A 24573-nucleotide genomic window follows, 5' to 3' on the forward strand; every position below is an offset into this window, starting at 1 on the left:
TGCGAGCAGCAGGAGCGCGTCGATCGCGGGCGAAAATTTTCGCCCGCGCTGGTTCGCGCTTTCTCTCATTTTCCCCCTCTTTTTCCCCATTTCTCGTACATAGACATACATTAGATAGATATTCTATTCATCTACTAACATACTACGCACGATACGAGGCGTCGCGGCAGCACGCGGCGCGCCCCCGACGCGCGGAGCGGGGCGCGCGTGACGCATCCGCGGGGTGACGCGTGTCACGCGGGCCGCCCGACGCGCGCACGGCGCGCATCACGGCGTCGGTGCCCTATAAGGGCATCGCCTGGGGCCGGCGGCTGGCGCAGAGGGCGGGCGAGCTCGGCTTTTGCCGGGCCCGTGATCACGTCGCGTAGATTTCAAACCACATTACGCAAGTTCTCGGGTTAGTTTTGAAACCTATTTACAGCATCAGCTGGACGTCAGGAGGAGGCGGAGATCCCCCCGACGGAGGCGACAACGGCGAGGAGGACGACGACGACTCAGAGGACTCAGATGATTTTGTTGAGATGGGAGGCGAGGACACAAACAACAGACCACAAGATGACGGTCAAAGACAAGGCTAAGTGACAGCGTGATACGTGACTATAGGTAAATATCCCCTTTGGGCCGGTCCAAGCACACCAACTCCAACACTCCCACCTGTGCGCCGGACCGCAGAGAGACTCCCACCTAATCCAGCAACTCCCACCTAACCAGCCAAATCCTACCATCACGTGTACAGCCTAGAGACTCCTCCCCACGATCCACCGGCACCGGAAAAGTCGAAGGCATCATCGTCGGCATCATCGGCAGATGGCAGCGGTGGAGATGGCGAGCGAGAGGCAGCGGGGGTGGGCGAGCGACGAGCTGGGATAGTGTACACACCATAAGCCGACTGGGCGAGGTGCTGGTGTTCGCCCTCTGCCTCCATGACCGCGAGCGAACTGACCATGTTCGCGTTGAGATGCGCGCGGTCCGAGATCTTCTGCCGGATGGCCTCGGGCATGTTGTACATGCAGAAGGCGGCGATATGACCTGCACGCCCGCACCGATGGCAGGCGTCACCGTTGACGTTGCACCAGCGGTAGCCCTTGTCGTCCACCCATCCTCCAGTCAGGTCAGCCTGATGACCATCAGGATGCCGCGGTGCACGCGACCCTCGTGCCGCATTTGCGGCCAGCAGCGGGCTGGGAGAGTACTCCTCCTTCTTGACGACGTCAACGTTGAGCGCGGGGGAAGACGTCAGGGTGGAGATAGCGTCGTCGAGCTTGGGCTCGGTGGTCTGCGCAAGGAGGATGGTGGTAGTGGCAATGAAGGCATGGTGGACGTTCATGAGGATGACGTCCAGAATCTCGGTGTCCGAGATGGTGATACCCATATCCTTCAGGACCTGCGCCTTGGCCCTCACCTCGACGATGAACTGCTCAAGCGACTGGGTGGGGAAGTCGTGAGAGCATTGGTAAAACGCTTTGCGTGCGGCAACGCGCCGGGCCCTGGTCAAGGCAGTGTACTTCGCCTTCAGCGCCTTGTACAGGTCCTGGCCACCACGTTTCCCTGGCACCCCATCCTTCACATCCTTCTCCAGCATCCCAGAGAGGACATACCCGATGGCGTTGTCCAGTGCTTTCTTGGACGAATCGAGCAAAGAGTCATCCACAATGTGGTCAGCACCAACGCCAGTGCAGAAGTCGATGAAAGCCTCTGCAAACGAGTGCCAGTTGGCCTCGCCTCGCAGCTTCTCCGACTGCTGGAAGATAGTGACAGCATAGGAGGGGAGGGAAGACATGATGAGTGGTGGATGGTGCAGATAAGACCGATCGATCGAGTGAAAATTTTTTGAGAATGAGAGAATGGGTTTTTCTGGAGGAAAAAGCGAGTTCTGAGAGGTCTGGGGGGTTTTCGGGTAAAGACTAGAGCGCGGGGCTTATAACCTGTTGAGATGGGAGGCGAGGACACAAACAACAGACCACAAGATGACGGTCAAAGACAAGGCTAAGTGACAGCGTGATACGTGACTATAGGTAAATATCCCCTTTGGGCTGGTCCAAGCACACCAACTCCAACAGATTCGGACGACACCATTGACCTGAACGACGACGAAGAGGACATTGCACCTCTGCTCCCCTACCCGCTGACCGTGCTGACCGTACAAGCGAGCCTGAAGACGGATCAAGTACCCTCTTGGGATGGAGATAAGGCCACCGTGGTCGAGTACCTGTTGATGGTGTACGGGCTGGCGAACAGTGGGGGGCATCTCAACAGGGCGGTGGGATTCTGGCTTTGGACAAAGCTGAAGTCGGGCTCGCCCGTCTGGCAGTGGTTCATGACTTTGTCCGACTCGCTGAAGGCCTACATGAAGCGAAGCGCTCACAAGTTCTTATACGTTGTGCAGCGCGACTACTTGGGGCTGAAGTGGGTCAAAAAGCTAGCCACCGAGTTTCAATTCCATTCGTACCAAGAGCCCAAGCACAGGCATGAGACACCCAGCCAGTTCATCTATCGTTGTATACTCACCGCACGAGCGTTGGCCTTCGCACCGATGAACTCGAGGGAGGAGGTCCGCTTGATCCTCAGCGTAGCCCCTTTGAGTTGGGGCATCGTGCTGGTGCCGTCGACGATTCGCTCCACCGATCAGCTGTCGAGCAGGGTACTCGAGTTTGAGGAGGAGCTCATGAACTCGTCGAAGTCTACGGGAGGAGAGCTGAGGTCCCAGATCGCCTCCGTCCTGAAGGAATTGGGACAGGCTGCTTCCTCCTCGGCAAGCAAGCCGGGCATGTTTGCGCGTCGTTCGGCGTCAGCCTTTGACGCGGAGGTCGAACCCATAGGGGAAGCAGGAGGATCCAACGAAGCCGAGGACGACGAAGGGGTCGCGGGTGACATGTTGGCGGTTGCGTACAATGTTGTCTCGGCGCGCGAACGTCAACGGCCCCCGAGCAAACCTCCATTCCCGCGTGACAACAAGGTGCGCAGCAAACAGATGCCTCCCGCGCCGTGTCGAGCCTGCGGCAGCCCTTATCATTGGAACAAGGAGTGTCCGCATTGGCAGGCGTTCCTGGATCGCAGAGGGGAAGGGCTCTTGGTCGAGGACGCGGAGGCCGAGCACACGTATAACGTCACATACTACATTGCCGAGCAGGGTTTTGAGAGGGCGACCCAAATCTGTTGGAATTGGTGTCTACGCGCTCTCTAGCGCCTATGGTATTTTTCTGCGATTTTACGGACTTTTTCCCGGTACTGTACGCTTACTTACAGTCCTATCTCTGCGCTCGCGCCTTATTGCCGAGCGCCACATATTTCCTCGGCACTTGCCGGTCCCTCCTGCCTAGAGCGGCACATCCGAGTCTTTTCTCTTCCTGACTCGTTTGCTGTCGCTCTAGTGTGATCACTGGCTCGATTCTGCCTCGGACAAAATCCTCCAGCCAAGCAGGCGGGGGAGGGGTGTAAGACCCAGGAGGCCGAGGAGCAGGCGCCGGTCGCGTACGTCATGCAGACGCCAAGCTTCGCGATGACTATAGAAGAAATTGAAGACAATTACTGGTACAAGGGAGAACTCCTACCGGCAGACTCGCCCCACATATTGGAGAGCATCTACAAGGAGCCGGAAGCTGAGCGGTCAGGAGTAGTCAGTGAGGAGGTACACCCAACGCTGTGGGCGTCCGAATTTGAGGAGGATAGGATCTATACGCTGGTAGCGCAGGCACTGGAGGAGATGCCGAAGCCGTACGATTCCGGGAAGGTCAAGCTCAAGCCGCGCATCAAGTCCATCAAAAAACTAAACTCGATGGGGGCGTCCGTGTTGTGCGTGAAAGGGTTTCTTGGGTCGGACAGAGAATTTGAGGTGATGCTGCGCATGGACTCCTGCGCGAGCATTTTGCTACTGAGCGGCAAGGTCTATGACTCACTCAAGCAACTGCCCAAGCTCCTGCAGGGCGCGAAGACGAAGCTGTGGCAGCTCACCAACAAGTCCGTCTCCATACGCGGCTACTGTCAGATGCCCATCCTGATTCGAATGGATGGGGGCACGCTCGTGGAAATGGACGTGACCATGTACGTGGTCGACAACATGACGGTGCCAGTGCTCCTAGGCGAGGATTTTCAGCAGGCCTACGAGCTCTCAGTCAACCGTAGCTTGGAGGAAGGCACGACAATCACCTTTGGGCAGACCGAGTATACCAAGACGGCGCAGCCACTGGTACAGACGGCGGCTCTCCACAAGGAGGCGCAGAGCGTGGAAAAGGCGTATATTGGAGAACGGCCGACGCATAGCTTCCTGAAGAAGGCGGCGCGCCATCGTCACCAAAAGGCGTTCAAGGACAAGAAGAAGCGCGCGGAAAAGGAAGACCACACGATCCGAGCCGCGCAACAAGTACTCATCAAGCCCGAGTCAGTAGCGCTCGTGCCGGTCCGTGGGCCCTTTGACGAGCAGGGCGAGTGGCTTGTTGAGAAGGAGCTCCTTTCGTCCAGCCGAGATCGCCCCTTTCTGGTCCTGAACACGCTCATCTCCTCAAACGCACCGGTAGTCCCGGTAGCCAACACGGCGACAGTCCCTCGGTTCATTCAAGAGGGCGAGGCGCTAGGGACTGTAACCAGAGCAGAGGAGTGTCTCGATCGACCGCAGAACAAGGAAGAGCTACGCCGATATCAGCAACACACCGCGTTCATGGCGGCCGCGAGCCAAGTAGCGCAGGAGCCGCCAACGGAGCCCAGGGCAAAGGCAGAGCAATGGAACGAGACCAAAGTGCATCCGAAATTCCACATGCCCGAGGAGCACAGCTACGAGGCGTGGAAGAAAGGGGAGCGCACGTTCCCGATGCCTGACGCCGCGTCGTACGAGTCGTGGAAGCGGTCTTTCTCTCGCCAAGAGATGGAGGAGGACCAAAGTGTGCTGAATGAGCAGGAGCAGGTCGGACCGAAGACGGCGGAGATGCCTGTGTCCGAGGTAGATTCGAGCCAGTGATCACACTAGAGCGACAGCAAACGAGTCAGGTGTATATTCAACAGTACAGAACGCATAACTACGCACCTAGAGCGACAGCAAACGAGTCAGGAAGAGAAAAGACTCGGATGTGCCGCTCTAGGCAGGAGGGCACGGCAAATGCCGAGGAAATATGTGGCGCTCGGCAATAAGGCGCGAGCGCACAAGTAAGACTGTAGGTAAGCGTACAGTACCGGGGAAAAGTCCGTAAAATCGCAGAAAAATACCATAGGCGCTAGAGAGCGCGTAGACACCGATTCCAACACACCCCCTTGATCGAGCACGTCCTAGCGCCCAACTCCAAGGCCAGAGAGCGCAGCCATGTGCTGCAGTTTGACCCGGCCCAAGGCCTTGGTCATCATGTCAGCCGGCATGTCCGCTGTCTGCAAATGGACAAGGCGGATGCTGCCGCGATGCACCTCATCGCGCAGCCAGTAGAAGCGCAGGTCCAGGTGCTTCATGCGCCCATGATGCTCCGGGTTCTTGGCCACCTGCAGCGCCGAGTTGTTGTCGATGTAGAGGGTGGAGGGCGCGCTCTTGACCGAGTAGCCACACTCAGTCAGGAAGTTGCGCATCCACAGGATCTCCTGGCCGGCAGAGCACGCCGCAACGTACTCTGCCTCAGTGGTCAAAAGCGCGACTATAGTCTGCAGCTTGGACGACCAAGAGACCGCTCCACCTGCCATCATGACGATCTGGCCGCTGGTCGAGCGCCCGTTGTCCGGGTTGCCGCCGTGGTCCGCGTCGGTGTAGGTGTAGAAGAGCTCGGAGCGCGCGTTCACTGTCTTGCCGTCGTAGGTCAGCTTGTAGTCAAGCGTGCCCTTGAGATAGCGGAAAAGGTGCTTGAGCGCGAGCCAGTGCGGGCGGCCGGGGTTGCCGGTGAAGCGAGCGAGGACTGAGACCGGGTAGGCGAGGTCAGGACGAGTGGCGAGGGCGAGCCAGGCAATGGCGCCAACGGCAGAAGCGTACTCCTTAGCGCGGGTGGACATGAACTCGATGTCCTCCGGCGTGACAGGAGCATCGGCGGCGCTGAGCTTGTGCGAGGGGTTGAGCGGAGTGGTGACCGGGCTGCACTCGGCCATGCCAAACCGCTCGAGGACGTCCGTGGCGTACTGGCGCTGCGAAAGAGACAGCGTGTGCTGGCTGCGCTCGCGCTCAATGGCAACGCCCAGCAGCCAGGTGGTAGGACCCAACTCGCGCAGCTTGAAGTGCTTCTTCAGCTCGCCAATGATACCGAGCGCCTGCGCGTCAGTCTTGCACCCAATCGTCATGTCGTCCACAAAGACGGGCACGAGGATGCGCGTGAAGCCCATCTCTACAAGCACCCTGTTCAGCGTCTCGTGCCAGACATGACTCGCCTGCTTCAGCCCATAGAGCGACTTCTTCAAGCGCCAGACATAGTCCTTGTCAGGATCAATGCCGAGCTTGAAGCCGGGCGGTTGGCGCATGTAGATCTCCTCGGCCAGGTCGCCGTTCAAGAACGCGTTGCTGATGTCGATGGAGTAGAGCACGAGGTCGTCCATAGCGGCGAGGGCGAGGATAGCGCGGATGGCGGCCCACTTTGGCGTAGGGGCGAACGTCTCGGTGTACTCGAAGCCGGGGCGCTGCGAGAAGCCCTGCGCGACGCAGCGCGCCTTGTACCGCTCGATAGACCCATCAGCATTGCGCTTCACCTTGAACACCCACCGGCTGCCAATAGCGCGCTTGCCGGGCGGCAGCTCAACCACCTCGAACGTGCCGTTGTCGACCAGCGCCTGCACCTCGTCGAACGCAGCCTCAATCCACTTGGCCTTGTCGGGACGTAGCAGCGCCTCTGCAAATGTCTTGGGCTCGCCTTGCTGCGCGTCGGACGCAACTGTGGTCGAAAGGGCGTAGTTGAGGGCTTGTTCTACCGACCAGTCCTCCTCAGTGATGCCGCTGAAGACGTAGTCGAGGCCGGCCTGCATAACGTGCGCTCCTGGGATAGGCGTGCTGTCAGTCAAAGCAAGCTCATCATCACTCCCAGCCCAGTCCATCATCTCCTTCCTTGCCCGCTCTCTGTCCCCGTCCTCCTCATCCTGCGCCTGCTCCCTGCGCTCCTCTTGCGCACTCTGCTCCTCCTGCTCCTCCTCCTCCTCGTCCACCTCCTCAATCTGGCCGGATAACGGCGCAAACCGGTTAGGGGACGTCACCTGCGGCTGGGGCGCGGGTGTAGACGATGTAGCGCGGCCTGTAGAAGGCGGCGCAGGCTGCTTTTGCCAAGCGCGGGTCGTCAATTCGCGCTCGGATAAGCTATGGGTCGGCTTGGTTGCCCGAGGCAGACGCGACGGTGGCGGTCCGCTCGAGGTTGATGGCCGAACTGTCTGCCAAGCAGGGGACGGACTGCGCTCTGCGCGTGGTGCTGGCTGCTGCTCCTGCGCGCGCTCCTGCCTGCCTCTCAGCGCGGCCTTGCTAGGCGGCGCAGTGCGAGGGGGACGGGGCGCAGAGGGCGGCGGCGGACGCGCACTAGGCGGCGTGGTAGGCCCAGCTGGCTGCTGAAGCGGCGTGGATGGCTGCTCAGGCGTGGTGGGGGCGCGCGGCGGCGATGTAGGCGGCGGCGTCTGTAGCTGCGGACCAGCGGGAGCAGGCTGTCCGGACGGGGGAGGTGGCTGATCATCATAAGAGACGACATCATTGTCATCTGCGCTATGACGATGACTAGGAGGCGACGGCACATCACCCCCTTGATCAGCAACATCCCCAAAGTCCGGAGGGCCTTCACCTCGGTCTATAATCTCCGCAGTGATAAGATTGAGGCTCTTGAGCGACGTACCCGGCATGTAGCGCTCGTCAAAGACCGCATGTGACGAGATAACCGTCTTCTTGGTAGCCGGCTTGTAGAACAACCACGCCTTGGTCCCGGGAGGGTACCCCAAGAAGATGCACTTCTGGGAGTGCGGCTCGAGCGCGCGCCGGTGCTTGTCCTTCACCAGGACGTACGCCAGACACCCAAAGACGCGGAAGTAGCCAACATCCGGTGTCTTGCCAGTCCAGGCGATGTGGGGGGTGGTGTCCGGCGGTAGAGCGGAGGTAGGAGCGCGGTTAGCGACGTGGTTGTAGGCGGCTATAGCGTAGGCCCAGAACGAAGGCGGCAGCTTCGCTTCGTAGAGCATAGAGCTAGCGCCATTGGCAAGGGTGAGATTAGCACGCTCAGCAACGCCGTTCTGATGCGGCTCATCTGGCTCTGTGATCTCCAACCGCCACCCCTCCTTCAGCGCCGCGTCCTTCATGACGTTAGAGATGTACTCGCCGCCCCCATCGCAGCGCAGTACCTCCAAGCGCTGACCGCTCTCTACCTCAGCAGCCGCCTTGAACTGCTGGATAGCGGCCCAAGCGTCGCTCTTGCGCTTCAAATACGCCACCCAGCGCCGCCGCGTCTTGTCGTCTATGAAGGTGATCCAGTAGAGGTTCGCCCCCTCTCTGGATGCAACCGGCATAGGACCCTTCAAGTCGGTGTGAACCAACTCGAGGGGACGCGTTGCGCGCTCTCCCGGCCCGCGCGGTACCGCCTTGCGCGTCTGCTTCCCCATGATGCATGGCTCGCAGATCGGGTCCGGCGCCTCCCTGCTGTCAAACCGCATGCCCCTCACCAGCTTGCGCTGCCGCAGCTTCGCAATGTCCCCATGGTTGACGTGCGCAAAACGGCGGTGCCAGAGCGCAGCGTCGAGCGGGAGCGTGGTAGAGGCGGCGCGCTGCGCGCTGTGCGCAGGAGGAACGACGACATAGCCGTCCAAGTAGCCCGTGTTCGAGTCGTCCACAGTAGCAGTGCAGACGAGCGCCCCAGCGCAGTAGAAGGCGACGCGCTTGTCCTTGATGCTGACCTCGTACCCCTTGTGCGCAGTAAGATGATAGATTGACAGGAGGTTCGAGGTAAGAAGAGGAACATGAAGGACATCAAAGAACACGATAGGCGTAAGCGACTTCCCCCCATCCACCGGCTGGTACTCCACCGACCCGATGCCCGCCGAGTAGACGATCGCGCCGTTCGCTAGGCGAACAGGAACGCGATGCGGCGAGTAGGTGACGAACCAATCTCGCCGCGGCGTCATGTGTAGAGACGCACCTGTGTCGGTGTTGAAGTTAGCCGCAGCCTTGGACTGGAGCCACTCCTTGAGAGCGGGGGAGGAAGTGAAAGCGCTTGCCTGGCCAGCACACTCGACGCGCGCAGCAGCGGCGGAGGTGGATGGCGTCGACGAAGACGCATCGGAGGGACCGGAGGAGGGCGCAGAGGACGCGCCAGACGCGTTGGCGCCGCCCTTGTTCTTCTTCTTCTGCTGGCGCTTTGAGGTAGAAGCGGCGGCAGCGGCCTCCTCCTCCTTCTTCCAGTCCGGCTTGAACTTGGGGCAGTCGCGGATGAGGTGCGGGCCCTTGCAGTTGTAGCACTCGGGCGTGTACCCGGCGCGGTTGGCTGCGAGGGGCGTGCCGTCCGCCGTCATCCGGTGCGAGGCAAACTCGCGCGCGATCATGTCCTTGACCGTCTCGTAGGTGAGCGCCTTGTCGAGCAGGAGGGACGTGTACATGTTGGCGTGCTGCGGGTTGGGGGAGGCGGCGAGCGCGCGCATGGTGACCATCGCCTTCAGCTCGAGGTCCATCGTGGCTAGGTCGTAGCCGGTCGCAGGGCGCAGGGACTGGACGCGCGTCATGGCCTCGTCGACGCGCGAGAGGAGGTCGGTGAGGGCGGTGGTGGCCTCTGCGTCGTCGCCCAGGTTGACGTCGAAGAAGTCAGAGAGCGCGGCAAAGCGCGTGCCGGCCTCCTGGATGTTGAAGGCGGCCTTCATCGCGTCGTAGAGGTCCTTGGGCGTGCTGCGCTTGTCCTTGAACTGTGGACGAAGCGACTCCTCCATGGCAAGCCAAAGCTCGCCAGCAGCCTTCTCCAAGCGCTGCTCATACTCCTCCAGGGTGCGGTACTCCGCATCAGTGACCGCGCTGGCGTCCTTGGGCTTGGGCTTGGTCACAGCGCCCTTGGCATAGCGCCAGAGGCCCTTGCTGGACAGCCAGGGCTGGATCTCGCTGTCCCACCAGCTCCAGTTGAAGCGGGTGAGGATGGGGCGGCCGTCTGAGTCACGCTTCGACATGGCGCAAAGGGACGCTTGTTGGGGACGATCGAACCCGCGAAATGTTGGAATCAGTGTCTACGCGCTCTCTAGCGCCTATGGTATTTTTCTGCGATTTTACGGACTTTTTCCCGGTACTGTACGCTTACTTACAGTCCTATCTCTGCGCTCGCGCCTTACTGCCGAGCGCCACATATTTCCTCGGCATTTGCCGGTCCCTCCTGCGTAGAGCGGCACATCCGAGTCTTTTCTCTTCCTGACTCGTTTGCTGTCGCTCTAGTGTGATCACTGGCTCGATTCTGCCTCGGACACGAAACTGGACGAGTGTGGGGTCGACGTGTAGGGGAGAAGGGCGCGGAGTGACTAGAAGTTGTTTGGAGAGGAACGGACGCGAACTGCGTGCGCGACGGCGAATATGAGGCGGGGTGTGGAACTGGCTGGTTGGGGCAGCTAGAGCGCGGGGCTCATAACCTGTCCGAGGTAGATTCGAGCCAGTGATCACACTAGAGCGACAGCAAACAGTACAGAACGCATAACTACGCACCTAGAGCGACAGCAAACGTATCAGGAAGAGAAAAGACTCGGATGTGCCGCTCTAGGCAGGAGGGCACGGCAAATGCCGAGGAAATATGTGGCGCTCGGCAATAAGGCGCGAGCGCACAAGTAAGACTGTAGGTAAGCGTACAGTACCGGGGAAAAGTCCGTAAAATCGCAGAAAAATACCATAGGCGCTAGAGAGCGCGTAGACACCGATTCCAACAGCCTGAAGTGCAAGACACTACCTGGGAGCAGTTTTGCAAAGAGCTCGACGCAGGACGGCTCCCTGAGCATTTGAAGGAGCGGGCGTGGAAAATGCTGGAAAAACGAAAAGGGGCTTTTGCGCTGGACGGAAAACTGGGAAATCACCCGGCAATGGCCCGAATACGAACGCGGGACGGAGTGCACCCCGTGGCGGTGCCGATGAGAGGCTCTTCGCCGGCGAAGAAGGAGGTGATGGACGAGCAGATAAAAAAGTGGTTTGCGCAGGACGTGATTGAACCATCAAAAAGCCCCTGGAGCGCGCCGGTCGTCATCACGTACCGTAACAGGAAGCCGCGCTTTTGTGTGGACTACCGCAAGCTCAACGAGCTCACGATCCCCGACGAATTTCCTATACCGAGACAGCAAGAAATCCTGGGCTCGCTCGCAGGCGCTTAAGTTCTCTCATCGCTCGACGCGCTGTCCGGATTTACCCAATTGCGGTTGGCGCCCGAGGACATCGAGAAGACAGCCTTTAGGACACATCGGGGGCTGTTTCAATTTAAGCGTATGCCCTTCGGGCTGCGTAATGGGCCGTCAATATTTCAGCGCGTCATGCAGTCAGTTCTGGCCCCTTACCTGTGGTTGTTCGCCCTCGTATACATTGACAACGTCGTGGTCTACTCTCGCTCGTTTGAGGAACACATTGAGCACCTCGATGAGGTCTTGGGCGCGGTGGAGGACGCAAACATCACTCTGTCTCCCACAAAGTGCCATCTATTTTACGGTTCCATTATCCTCCTCGGGCACAAGGTCTCGCGTCTGGGATTGTCTACACACTACGAGAAGGTCAAAGCCGTCCTCGAAATGAAAAGACCGACCAGCACTTCGGAGCTGCAGACCTTCTTGGGCATGCTGGTATACTTCAACGCCTTCATCCCGTACTACTTGGACGTCTGCGGACCGCTACACGAGCTGCTGCGGAAGGGAGTGCAGTGGCGCTGGGGGGCGGAACAGGAGTACACCTTTTTGCAGGCGAAGAAAGCTCTTCAGTGCGCTCCGGTTCTCGGGCACCCGGTGGAAGGAAAGCCTTACTGGCTATACACAGACGCCTCGGACCACGCCCTTGGATGCGCTCTCCAGCAGGTCCAGCCCATGGCGGTGCGCGACCTCAAAGGGACGGCTACGTACGACAAGATCAAGGACACCTTTGACAAGAAGCTGCCAGTGCCGCGGCTGGTGAACAAGGTTTCCAATCGAACAAAGGACATACCGGAGCCGGGACCTTGGGGGGCAACGCTAGACAAGACAGTGGTGCACGTGGAGCGGGTCGTAGCCTACTGGTCGCGCACATTCAAGGGCGCGGAGGCGCGCTATAGCACCACCGAGCGGGAGGCGCTAGCGGCGAAGGAGGCCCTCGTCAAGTTCCAGCCGTATCTGGAGGGCGCACCGATCCTTCTGGTGACCGACCACAGCGCCTTGCAGTGGGCGAAGACGTACGAGAATAGCAATAGGCGGCTCGCTTCCTGGGGGGCAATATTCTCAGCCTACTCACCGGGTCTCGAGATTATACACCGCGCGGGGAGAGTGCATTCCAATGTCGACCCCTTGAGCAGAATTTCGCGTGACCCGCCTCAGTTTTCAACACTATGCCTGCCCGACACGCCACCCTTGCGCACGGACTCGGCAACCGCGGCCCTGCGGGAGGAAGCAGCCTCAAGAGCGAAGGCTGTTGGAATCGGTGTCTACGCGCTCTCTAGCGCCTATGGTCTTTTTCTGCCATTTTACGGACTTTTTCCCGGTACTGTACGCTTACCTACAGTCATATCTCTGCGCTCGCACCTTATTGCCGAGCGCCACATATTATTCCCTTGGCATTTGCCGGTCCCTCCTGCCTAGAGCGGCACATCCGAGTCTTTTCTCTTCCTGACTCGTTTGCTGTCGCTCTAGTGTGATCACTGGCTCGATTCTGCCTCGGACAAGCCCAAGCCCAAGGATGCCAGCGCAGTCACTGATGCGGAGTACCGCACTCAGGAGGAGTATGAGCAGCGCTTGGAGAAGGCTGCTGGTGAGCTCTGGCTTGCCATGGAGGAGCCGCTTCGTCCGCAGTTCAAGGACAAGCGCAGCACACCCAAGGACCTCTACGACGCGATGAAGACCGCCTTCAACATCCAGGAGGCCGGCACGCGCTTTGCCGCGCTCTCTGACTTCTTCGACGTCAACCTGGGTGACGACGCCGAGGCCACCACCGCCCTCACTGACCTCCTCTCGCGCGTCGACGAGGCCATGACGCGCGTCCAGTCCCTGCGCCCCGCGACCGGCTACGACCTAGCCACGATGGACCTCGAGCTGAAGGCGATGGTCACCATGCGCGCGCTCGCCGCCTCCCCCAACCCGCAGCACGCCAACATGTACACGTCCCTCCTGCTCGACAAGGCGCTCACCTACGAGACGGTCAAGGACATGATCGCGCGTGAGTTCGCCTCGCACCGGATGACGGCGGACGGCACGCCCCTGGCAGCCAACCGCGCCGGGTACACGCCCGAGTGCTACAACTGCAAGGGCCCGCACCTCATCCGGGACTGCCCGAAGTTCAAGCCGGACTGGAAGAAGGAGGAGGAGGCTGCTGCCGCTGCTTCTACCTCGAAGCGCCAGCAGAAGAAGAAGATCAAGGGCGGCGCCAATGCGTCCGGCGCGTCCTCTGCGCCTTCTGCGCCCTCTCACGCGTCCTCTACCGCGTCCACCTCCGCCGCTGCTGCGCGCGTCGAGTCTGCTGGCCAGGCAAGCGCTTTCACTTCCTCCCCCGCTCTCAAGGAGTGGCTCCAGTCCAAGGCTGCGGCTAACTTCAACACCGACACAGGTGCGTCTCTACACATGACGCCGCGGCGAGATTGGTTCGTCACCTACTCGCCGCATCGCGTTCCTGTTCGCCTAGCGAACGGTGCGATCGTCTACTCGGCGGGCATCGGGTCGGTGGAGTACCAGCCGGTGGAGGGGGAGAAGTTGCTTACGCCTATCGTGTTCTTTGACGTCCTCCATGTTCCTTTGCTTACCTCGAATCTATTATCCATCTACCACCTCACTGCGCACAAGGGGTACGAGGTCAGCATCAAGGACAAGCGCGTTGCCTTCTACCGCGCTGGGGCGCTCGTCTGCACCGCTACTGTGGACGACTCGAACACGGGCTACTTGGACGGCTACGTTGTCGTTCCTCCTGCGCACAGCGCGCAGCGCGCCGCCTCCACCACGCTCCCGCTCGACGCTGCGCTCTGGCACCGCCGCTTTGCGCACGTCAACCATGGGGACATTGCGAAGCTGCGGCAGCGCAAGCTGGTGAGGGGCATGCGGTTTGACAGCAGGGAGGCGCCGGACCCGATCTGCGAGCCCTGCATCATGGGGAAGCAGACGCGCAAGGCGGTACCGCGCGGTCCGGGAGAGCGCGCTACGCGTCCCCTCGAGTTGGTTCACACCGACTTGAAGGGTCCTATGCCGGTCGCATCCAGAGAGGGGGCGAACCTCTACTGGATCACCTTCATAGACGACAAGACGCGGCGGCGCTGGGTGGCGTACTTGAAGCGCAAGAGCGACGCTTGGGCTGCTATCCAGCAGTTCAAGGCGGCCGCTGAGGTGGAGAGCGGTCAGCGCTTGGAGGTACTGCGCTGCGATGGGGGTGGCGAGTACATCTCCAACGTCATGAAGGACACGGCGCTGAAGGAGGGGTGGCGGTTGGAGATCACAGAGCCAGATGAGCCGCATCAGAACGGCGTTGCTGAGCGTGCTAATCTAACCCTTGCCAATGGCGCTAGCTCGATGCTCTATGAAGCGAAGCTGCCGCCTTCATTCTGGGCCTATGCTATAGCCGCCTACAACCACGTCGCCAACCGCGCTCCTACCTCCGCTCTGCCTGGCGACACCACCCCCCACATCGCCTGGACTGGCAAGACGCCGGATGTTGGCTACTTCCGCGTCTTTGGGTGTCTGGCGTACGTCCTGGTGAAGGACAAGCACCGGCGCGCGCTCGAGCCGCACTCTCAGAAGTGCATCTTCTTGGGGTACCCTCCCGGGACCAAGGCCTGGTTGTTCTACAACCCGGCCACCAAGAAGACGGTCATTTCGTCGCATGCGGTGTTTGATGAGCGCTACATGCCGGGGACGTCGCTCAAGAGCCTCAACCTCATCACTGCGGCGATTATAGACCGAGGTGAAGGCCCTCCGGACTTTGGGGATGTTGCTGATCAAGGGGGTGATGTGCCGTCGCCCTCTACCCATCGTCATAGCGCAGATGACGATGGTGTCGCGCTCTATGATGATCAGCCGCCTCCCCCATCCGGACCGCCAGCGCCCGCCGCGCCTGCTGCGCCTCAGTTGCGCACACCGCCGCCCACATCGCCGCCGGCACCCTCTACGCCGCTTCAGCAGCCAGCTGAGCCTACCACGCCGCCTAGCGCGCGTCCGCCGCCGCCCTCTGCACCCCGCCCGTCTCGCACTGCGCCGCCTAGCAAGGCCGCGCTGAGAGGCAGACAGGAGCGCGCGCAGGAGCAGCAGCCAGCACCGCGCCCTGAGCGCAGTCCGTCCCCTGCTTGGGAGACAGTTTGGCCGTCCACCTCGAGCGGACCGCCACCGTCGCGTCTGCCTCGGGCAACCAAGCCGACCCATAGCTTATCCGAGCGCGAATTGACGACTCGCGCTTGGCAAAAGCAGCCTGCGCCGCCTTCTACAGGCCGCGCTACATCGTCTACACCCGCGCCACAGCCGCAGGTGACGTCCCCTAATCGGTTTGCGCCGTTATCCGGCCAGATTGAGGAGGTGGACGAGGAGGAGGAGGAGCAGGAGGAGCAGAGCGAGCAGGGGGTGCAAGAGGAGCGCAGAGAGCAGGATGAGCAGGCGCAGGACAGAGAGCAGGCAAGGAAGGAGATGATGGACTGGGCAGGGAGTGACGATGAGCTTGCTTTGACTGACAGCACGCCCATCCCAGGAGCGCACGTTCTTCAGGCCGGCCTCGACTACGTCTTCAGCGGCATCACCCAAGAAAACTGGTCAGTAGAACAGGCTCTCGACTTCGCCCTCGCGACTACAGTCACGCCGGACCCGCAGCAAGGCGAGCCCAAGACGTTTGCTGAAGCGCTGCTTCGCCCGGACAAGGCGAAGTGGATCGAGGCCGCATTCGACGAGGTGCAGGCGCTGGTCGACAACGGCACGTTCGAGGTGGTTGAGCTGCCGCCCGGCAAGCGCGCTATTGGCAGCCGGTGGGTGTTCAAGGTGAAGCGCAATGCTGATGGGTCTATCGAGCGGTACAAGGCGCGCTGCGTCGCGCAGGGCTTCTCGCAGCGTCCCGGCTTCGAGTACACCGAGACGTTCGCACCTACGCCCAAGTGGGCCGCCATCCGCGCCATTCTCGCCCTCGCCGCTATGGACGACCTCGTGCTCTACTCCATCGACATCAGCAACGCGTTCTTGAATGGCAAGCTGGCCGAGGAGATCTACATGCGCCAACCGCCCGGCTTCAAGCTCGGCATTGATCCTGACAAGGACTATGTCTGGCGCTTGAAGAAGTCGCTCTATGGGCTGAAGCAGGCGAGTCATGTCTGGCACGAGACGCTGAACAAGGTGCTTGTAGAGATGGGCTTCACGCGCATTCTCTGCGACCACAGCGTGTGGGTGTACGGTCGCGGCGACGCGCGCATCCTCGTGCCCGTCTTTGTGGACGACATGACGATTGGGTGCAAGACTGACGCGCAGGCGCTCGGCATCATCGGCGAGCTGAAGAAGCACTTCAAGCTGCGCGAGTTGGGTCCTACCACCTGGCTACTGGGCGTTGCCATTGAGCGCGAGCGCAGCCAACGCACGCTGTCTCTTTCGCAGCGCCAGTACGCCACGGACGTCCTCGAGCGGTTTGGCATGGCCGAGTGCAGCCCGGTCACCACTCCGCTCAACCCCTCGCACAGGCTCAGCGCCGCCGATGCTCCTGTCACGCCGGAGGACATCGAGTTCATGTCTACCCGCGCTAAGGAGTACGCTTCTGCTGTCGGCGCCATTGCCTGGCTCGCCCTCGCCACTCGTCCTGACCTCGCCTACCCGGTCTCCGTCCTCGCTCGCTTCACCGGCAACCCTGGCCGCCCGCACTGGAACGCGCTCAAGCACCTCTTCCGCTATCTCAAGGGCACGCTTGACTACAAGCTGACCTACGACGGCAAGGCGGTGAATGCGCGCTCCGAGCTCTTCTACACCTACACCGACGCGGACCACGGCGGTAACCCGGACAATGGGCGGTCTACCAGCGGCCAGATTGTCATGATGGCGGGTGGAGCGGTCTCCTGGTCGTCCAAGCTGCAGACTATAGTCGCGCTGTCGACTACCGAGGCAGAGTACGTCGCGGCGTGCTCTGCCGGCCAGGAGATCCTGTGGATGCGCAACTTCCTGACCGAGTGTGGCTACTCGGTCAAGAGCGCGCCCTCCACCCTCTACATCGACAACAACTCGGCGCTGCAGGTGGCCAAGAACCCGGAGCATCATGGGCGCATGAAGCACCTGGACCTGCGCTTCTACTGGCTGCGCGATGAGGTGCATCGCGGCAGCATCCGCCTTGTCCATCTGCAGACAGCGGACATGCCGGCTGACATGATGACCAAGGCCTTGGGCCGGGTCAAACTGCAGCATATGGCGACGCTCTCTGGCCTTGGAGTTGGGCGCTAGGACGTGCTCGATCAAGGGGGTGTGTTGGAATTGGTGTCTACGCGCTCTCTAGCGCCTATGGTATTTTTCTGTGATTTTTCGGACTTTTTCCCGGTACTGTACGCTTACCTACAGTCTTACTTATGCGCTCGCGCGTTATTGCCGAGCGCCACATATTTCCTCGGCATTTGCCGGTCCCTCCTGCCTAGAGCGGCGCATCCGAGTCTTTTCTCTTCCTGACTCGTTTGCTGTCGCTCTAGGTGCGTAGTTATGCGTTCTGTACCACTGAATATACTCCTGACTCGTTTGCTGTCGCTCTAGTGTGATCACTGGCTCGATTCTGCCTCGGACAGTTTTTGAGCGCCTCAGGCAAGCCCTGTTCCCAAGGGTGAACCTGCGCTCAGCAGCACCATAACCACCCTCCTCCATCCCCCGCCTTGCTACGTGACCACTGCAGACGCGTCCCTCGACGCGAATGGGTGGACGTAGCTGGGGAGGATACCCCTTACTTCTCCCTGCCATTCCGAGGTGCCTTGCGCGCCACGCAACGAGCGCGAGCGCATTTTTTGCTCGCGCTTTTTCGACTTTTTGTGTTCTTTGCAGCTCCAGCCCCCTTTACATACATCTATATACACTATATACATCTTTTTATATTCTTTTTGTGCTTGCTACGACAGGCGGCGGCAACGGTGGCGGCACGCGCGCGCGCTCCGTTCCCGTGCCACGGCGGCCACACGCTGGGCGCATCACAGCCCCGGAGCCCTATTAGGGCAGGTCCCGGCACCTGCGGCTGGCTGGCCGGGTGCGGAACTTGGGCCGATTTGACGTCGGGAAAGATTGCAATCCGGGCTACGTAAGTTGTTGGGGTGGATTTAAATCCACCTTACAGCATCAGCTGCCTCCCTGTCGCCAACAGGCATGTCGCTGTCCCCGCCTCTGCATCCGACATCTCGCCGCTCGCCTTCATCATCGCTACAAGCATGAGTGGCTCTACGAACCCCGCTGCCGGGGCTCTGGTGCTCACAGCATTCAGTCCCTCATGAATCCCGCTGCTGGTAGGTATTTCACACAAGTGTTGCGACACAATGGTCTCACCACTTTGATACATGTGCAGGTTCCCCCTCGCCCCTTGGTCCAAATGTCAATGTGAACATGCAGCTCGGCATGGCATTGACCTCGGCCTATCCTCAAGTTCAAGTCCCAACGTCGTCGTTGGGTCCCTCACAAGCCGCCATGCACAATGGTTCGTCTCGCTCAACTCCATCTAGTCCTTTGGTTACTATGTTCTAGGCTTTATGAACATGCCACCCAACTCGTCGTACTCCAACCTGTACGGTCAAGGTGCTGTCCGAGGCAGAATCGAGCCAGTGATCACACTAGAGCGACAGCAAACGAGTCAGGAATATATTCAGCAGTACAGAACGCATAACTACGCACCTAGAGCGACAGCAAACGAGTCAGGAAGAGAAAAGACTCGGATGCGCCGCTCTAGGCAGGAGGGCACGGCAAATGCCGAGGAAATATGTGGCGCTCGGCAATAAGGCGCGAGCGCATAAGTAGGACTGTAGGTAAGCGTACAGTACCGGGAAAAAGTCCGTAAAATCGCAGAAAAATACCATAGGCGCTAGAGAGCGCGTAGACACCGATTCCAACACACCCCCTTGATCGAGCACGTCCTAGCGCCCAACTCCAAGGCCAGAGAGCGTTGCCATGTGCTGCAGCTTGACCCGGCCCAAGGCCTTGGTCATCATGTCAGCCGGCATGTCCGCTGTCTGCAGATGGACAAGGCGGATGCTGCCGCGATGCACCTCATCGCGCAGCCAGTAGAAGCGCAGGTCCAGGTGCTTCATGCGCCCATGATGCTCCGGGTTCTTGGCCACCTGCAGCGCCGAGTTGTTGTCGATGTAGAGGGTGGAGGGCGCGCTCTTGACCGAGTAGCCACACTCGGTCAGGAAGTTGCGCATCCACAGGATCTCCTGGCCGGCAGAGCACGCCGCGACGTACTCTGCCTCGGTAGTCGACAGCGCGACTATAGTCTGCAGCTTGGACGACCAGGAGACCGCTCCACCCGCCATCATGACAATCTGGCCGCTGGTAGACCGCCCATTGTCCGGGTTACCGCCGTGGTCCGCGTCGGTGTAGGTGTAGAAGAGCTCGGAGCGCGCATTCACCGCCTTGCCGTCGTAGGTCAGCTTGTAGTCAAGCGTGCCCTTGAGATAGCGGAAGAGGTGCTTGAGCGCGTTCCAGTGCGGGCGGCCAGGGTTGCCGGTGAAGCGAGCAAGGACGGAGACCGGGTAGGCGAGGTCAGGACGAGTGGCGAGGGCGAGCCAGGCAATGGCGCCGACAGCAGAAGCGTACTCCTTAGCGCGGGTAGACATGAACTCGATGTCCTCCGGCGTGACAGGAGCATCGGCGGCGCTGAGCCTGTGCGAGGGGTTGAGCGGAGTGGTGACCGGGCTGCACTCGGCCATGCCAAACCGCTCGAGGACGTCCGTGGCGTACTGGCGCTGCGAAAGAGACAGCGTGCGTTGGCTGCGCTCGCGCTCAATGGCAACGCCCAGTAGCCAGGTGGTAGGACCCAACTCGCGCAGCTTGAAGTGCTTCTTCAGCTCGCCGATGATGCCGAGCGCCTGCGCGTCAGTCTTGCACCCAATCGTCATGTCGTCCACAAAGACGGGCACGAGGATGCGCGCGTCGCCGCGACCGTACACCCACACGCTGTGGTCGCAGAGGATGCGCGTGAAGCCCATCTCTACAAGCACCTTGTTCAGCGTCTCGTGCCAGACATGACTCGCCTGCTTCAGCCCATAGAGCGACTTCTTCAAGCGCCAGACATAGTCCTTGTCAGGATCAATGCCGAGCTTGAAGCCGGGCGGTTGGCGCATGTAGATCTCCTCGGCCAGCTTGCCATTCAAGAACGCGTTGCTGATGTCGATGGAGTAGAGCACGAGGTCGTCCATAGCGGCGAGGGCGAGAATGGCGCGGATGGCGGCCCACTTGGGCGTAGGTGCGAACGTCTCGGTGTACTCGAAGCCGGGACGCTGCGAGAAGCCCTGCGCGACGCAGCGCGCCTTGTACCGCTCGATAGACCCATCAGCATTGCGCTTCACCTTGAACACCCACCGGCTGCCAATAGCGCGCTTGCCCGGCGGCAGCTCGACCACCTCGAACGTGCCGTTGTCCACCAGCGCCTGCACCTCGTCGAATGCGGCCTCGATCCACTTCGCCTTGTCCGGGCGAAGCAGCGCTTCAGCAAACGTCTTGGGCTCGCCTTGCTGCGGGTCCGGCGTGACTGTAGTCGCGAGGGCGAAGTCGAGAGCCTGTTCTACTGACCAGTCCTCTTGGGTGATGCCGCTGAAGACGTAGTCGAGGCCGGCCTGAAGAACGTGCGCTCCTGGGATGGGCGTGCTGTCAGTCAAAGCAAGCTCATCGTCACTCCCTGCCCAGTCCATCATCTCCTTCCTTGCCTGCTCTCTGTCCTGCGCCTGCTCATCCTGCTCTCTGCGCTCCTCTTGCACCCCCTGCTCGCTCTGCTCCTCCTGCTCCTCCTCCTCCTCGTCCACCTCCTCAATCTGGCCGGATAACGGCGCAAACCGATTAGGGGACGTCACCTGCGGCTGTGGCGCGGGTGTAGACGATGTAGCGCGGCCTGTAGAAGGCGGCGCAGGCTGCTTTTGCCAAGCGCGAGTCGTCAATTCGCGCTCGGATAAGCTATGGGTCGGCTTGGTTGCCCGAGGCAGACGCGACGGTGGCGGTCCGCTCGAGGTGGACGGCCAAACTGTCTCCCAAGCAGGGGACGGACTGCGCTCAGGGCGCGGTGCTGGCTGCTGCTCCTGCGCGCGCTCCTGTCTGCCTCTCAGCGCGGCCTTGCTAGGCGGCGCAGTGCGAGACGGGCGGGGTGCAGAGGGCGGCGGCGGACGCGCGCTAGGCGGCGTGGTAGGCTCAGCTGGCTGCTGAAGCGGCGTAGAGGGTGCCGGCGGCGATGTGGGCGGCGGTGTGCGCAACTGAGGCGCAGCAGGCGCGGCGGGCGCTGGCGGTCCGGATGGGGGAGGCGGCTGATCATCATAGAGCGCGACACCATCGTCATCTGCGCTATGACGATGGGTAGAGGGCGACGGCACATCACCCCCTTGATCAGCAACATCCCCAAAGTCCGGAGGGCCTTCACCTCGGTCTATAATCGCCGCAGTGATGAGGTTGAGGCTCTTGAGCGACGTCCCCGGCATGTAGCGCTCATCAAACACCGCATGCGACGAAATGACCGTCTTCTTGGTGGCCGGGTTGTAGAACAACCAGGCCTTGGTCCCGGGAGGGTACCCCAAGAAGATGCACTTCTGAGAGTGCGGCTCGAGCGCGCGCCGGTGCTTGTCCTTCACCAGGACGTACGCCAGACACCCAAAGACGCGGAAGTAGCCAACATCCGGCGTCTTGCCAGTCCAGGCGATGTGGGGGGTGGTGTCGCCAGGCAGAGCGGAGGTAGGAGCGCGGTTGGCGACGTGGTTGTAGGCGGCTATAGCATAGGCCCAGAATGAAGGCGGCAGCTTCGCTTCATAGAGCATCGAGCTAGCGCCATTGGCAAGGGTTAGATTAGCACGCTCAGCAACGCCGTTCTGATGCGGCTCATCTGGCTCTGTGATCTCCAACCGCCACCCCTCCTTCAGCGCCGTGTCCTTCATGACGTTGGAGATGTACTCGCCACCCCCATCGCAGCGCAGTACCTCCAAGCGCTGACCGCTCTCTGTTGGAATCGGTGTCTACGCGCTCTCTAGCGCCTATGGTATTTTTCTGCGATTTTACGGACTTTTTCCCGGTACTGTACGCTTACTTACAGTCCTATCTCTGCGCTCGCGCCTTATTGCCGAGCGCCACATATTTCCTCGGCATTTGCCGTGCCCTCCTGCCTAGAGCGGCGCATCCGAGTCTTTTCTCTTCCTGACTCGTTTGCTGTCGCTCTAGGTGCGTAGTTATGCGTTCTGTACCACTGAATATACATCTGACTCGTTTGCTGTCGCTCTAGTGTGATCACTGGCTCGATTCTGCCTCGGACAGGTTATGAGCCCCGCGCTCTAGCTGCCCCAACCAGCCAGATCGACACTGCGACTCAAATTCGCCGTTGTGCGCGCGTACCAGCTGCGACTCCCTCCGCTCGAGCGGCATTCGACGCGCAAGACCCTCCCCTACCTTGTGCCCGAGCCGCGCTCCGCGAAAATCGCCAGTACCGCCGCTATCGCCGTGCGAAGTCCAGCACCTCCGATCACCGCAAATTTTCGCCCTCCCTCATATTCGCCGTCGCGCACGCAGTTCGCGTCCGTTCCTCTCCAAACAACTTCTAGTCACTCCGCGCCCTTCTCCCCTACACGTCGACCCCACTCTCGTCTACTTTCGCCGGTTCGATCGTCCCCAACAACCGTCTCTTTGCGCCATGTCGAAGCGTGACTCAGACGGCCGCCCCATCCTCACCCGCTTCAACTGGAGCTGGTGGGACAGCGAGATCCAGCCCTGGCTGTCCTCCAAGGGCCTCTGGCGCTATGCCAAGGGCACTGTCACCAAGCCCAAGCCCAAGGACGCGAGCGCGGTCACTGATGCGGAGTACCGGACTCAGGAGGAGTATGAGCAGCGCTTGGAGAAGGCTGCTGGCGAGCTTTGGCTTGCCATGGAGGAGCCGCTTCGTCCGCAGTTCAAGGACAAGCGCAGCACGCCCAAGGACCTGTACGACGCGATGAAGACCGCCTTCAACATCCAGGAGGCCGGCACACGCTTTGCTGCGCTCTCGGACTTCTTCGACGTCGACCTGGGCGACAACACCGAGGCCACCACCGCCCTCACTGACCTCCTCTCGCGCGTCGACGAGGCCATGACGCGCGTCCAGTCCCTGCGCCCCTCGACCGGCTACGACCTAGCCACGATGGACCTCGAGCTGAAGGCGATGGTCACCATGCGCGCGCTCGCCGCCTCCCCCAACCCGCAGCACTCCAACATGTACACCTCCCTTCTGCTCGACAAGGCGCTCACCTACGAAACGGTCAAGGACATGATCGCGCGCGAGTTCGCCTCGCACCGGATGACGGCGGACGGCACGCCCCTCGCAGCCAACCGCGCCGGGTACACGCCCGAGTGCTACAACTGCAAGGGCCCGCACCTCATCCGGGACTGCCCCAAGTTCAAGCCGGACTGGAAGAAGGAGGAGGAGGCCGCCGCCGCCGCTTCGACTTCGAAGCGCCAGCAGAAGAAGAAGAACAAGGGCACCGCCAACGCGTCTGGCGCGTCCTCTGCGCCCTCCTCCGGCCCCTCCGAGGCGTCGTCGTCGACGCCGTCTACCTCCGCCGCTGCTGCGCGCGTCGAGTCTGCTGGCCAGGCAAGCGCTTTCACTTCCTCCCCCGCTCTCAAGGAGTGGCTCCAGTCCAAGGCTGCGGCTAACTTCAACACCGACACAGGTGCGTCTCTACACATGACGCCGCGGCGAGATTGGTTCGTCACCTACTCGCCGCATCATGTTCCTGTTCGCCTAGCGAACGGCGCGATCGTCTACTCGGCGGGCATCGGGTCGGTGGAGTACCAGCCGGTGGAGGGGGAGAAGTTGCTTACGCCTATCGTGTTCTTTGACGTCCTTCATGTTCCTTTGCTTACCTCGAATCTACTATCCATCTACCACCTCACTGTGCACAAGGGGTACGAGGTCAGCATCAAGGACAAGCGCGTTGCCTTCTACCGCGCTGGGGCGCTCGTCTGCACCGCTACAGTGGACGACTCGAACACGGGCTACTTGGACGGCTACGTCGTCGTTCCTCCTGCGCACAGTGCGCAGCGCGCCGCCTCTACCACGCTCCCGCTCGACGCTGCGCTCTGGCATCGCCGCTTTGCGCACGTTAACTATGGGGACATTGCGAAGCTGCGGCAGCGCAAGCTGGTGCGAGGCATGCGGTTTGAGAGCAAGGAGGCGCCGGACCCGATCTGCGAGCCATGTATCATGGGCAAGCAGACGCGCAAGGCGGTACCGCGCGGTCCGGGAGAGCGCGCAACGCGTCCCCTCGAGTTGGTTCACACCGACTTGAAGGGTCCTATGCCGGTCGCATCCAGAGAGGGGGCGAACCTCTACTGGATCACCTTCATAGATGACAAGAC

The 24573-nt window shown here is 60.9% G+C and overlaps 4 protein-coding genes across 4 annotated transcripts; 3 read left to right on the forward strand and 1 right to left on the reverse strand.

Annotated features, from left to right (window-relative positions):
* Window positions 1-534: 534 nt before the first annotated feature.
* On the reverse strand, window positions 535-1941 carry SCHCODRAFT_02629703 (uncharacterized protein). The gene has a single exon (XM_003030825.2). The coding sequence runs from the start codon at window positions 1778-1780 to the stop codon at window positions 725-727; it is 1056 nt and encodes a 351-aa protein (XP_003030871.1). The 5' UTR covers window positions 1781-1941; the 3' UTR covers window positions 535-724.
* Window positions 1942-1967: 26 nt separating this feature from the next.
* On the forward strand, window positions 1968-4951 carry SCHCODRAFT_02505490 (uncharacterized protein; the record flags this gene model as incomplete). Its single annotated transcript, XM_003031207.1, has 3 exons — window positions 1968-1990; window positions 2044-2956; window positions 3422-4951. 3 exons carry the CDS (start codon window positions 1968-1970, stop codon window positions 4949-4951), a joined length of 2466 nt encoding a protein of 821 aa, XP_003031253.1.
* Window positions 4952-10893: 5942 nt separating this feature from the next.
* On the forward strand, window positions 10894-11142 carry SCHCODRAFT_037162 (uncharacterized protein; the record flags this gene model as incomplete). Its single annotated transcript, XM_003031206.1, has 1 exon — window positions 10894-11142. A coding segment is annotated over one exon (249 nt), but the record flags the coding sequence as incomplete, so codon positions are not given.
* Window positions 11143-11547: 405 nt separating this feature from the next.
* SCHCODRAFT_02468452 (uncharacterized protein) lies at window positions 11548-11748 on the forward strand (the record flags this gene model as incomplete). The annotated part of the gene is made up of 1 exon (XM_050342673.1): window positions 11548-11748. A coding segment is annotated over one exon (201 nt), but the record flags the coding sequence as incomplete, so codon positions are not given.
* Between the last annotated feature and the right edge of the window lie 12825 nt (window positions 11749-24573).

Source organism: Schizophyllum commune, assembly GCF_000143185.2.
Source record: "Schizophyllum commune H4-8 unplaced genomic scaffold SCHCOscaffold_7, whole genome shotgun sequence".
In the NCBI taxonomy this organism is placed as follows: domain Eukaryota; kingdom Fungi; phylum Basidiomycota; class Agaricomycetes; order Agaricales; family Schizophyllaceae; genus Schizophyllum; species Schizophyllum commune.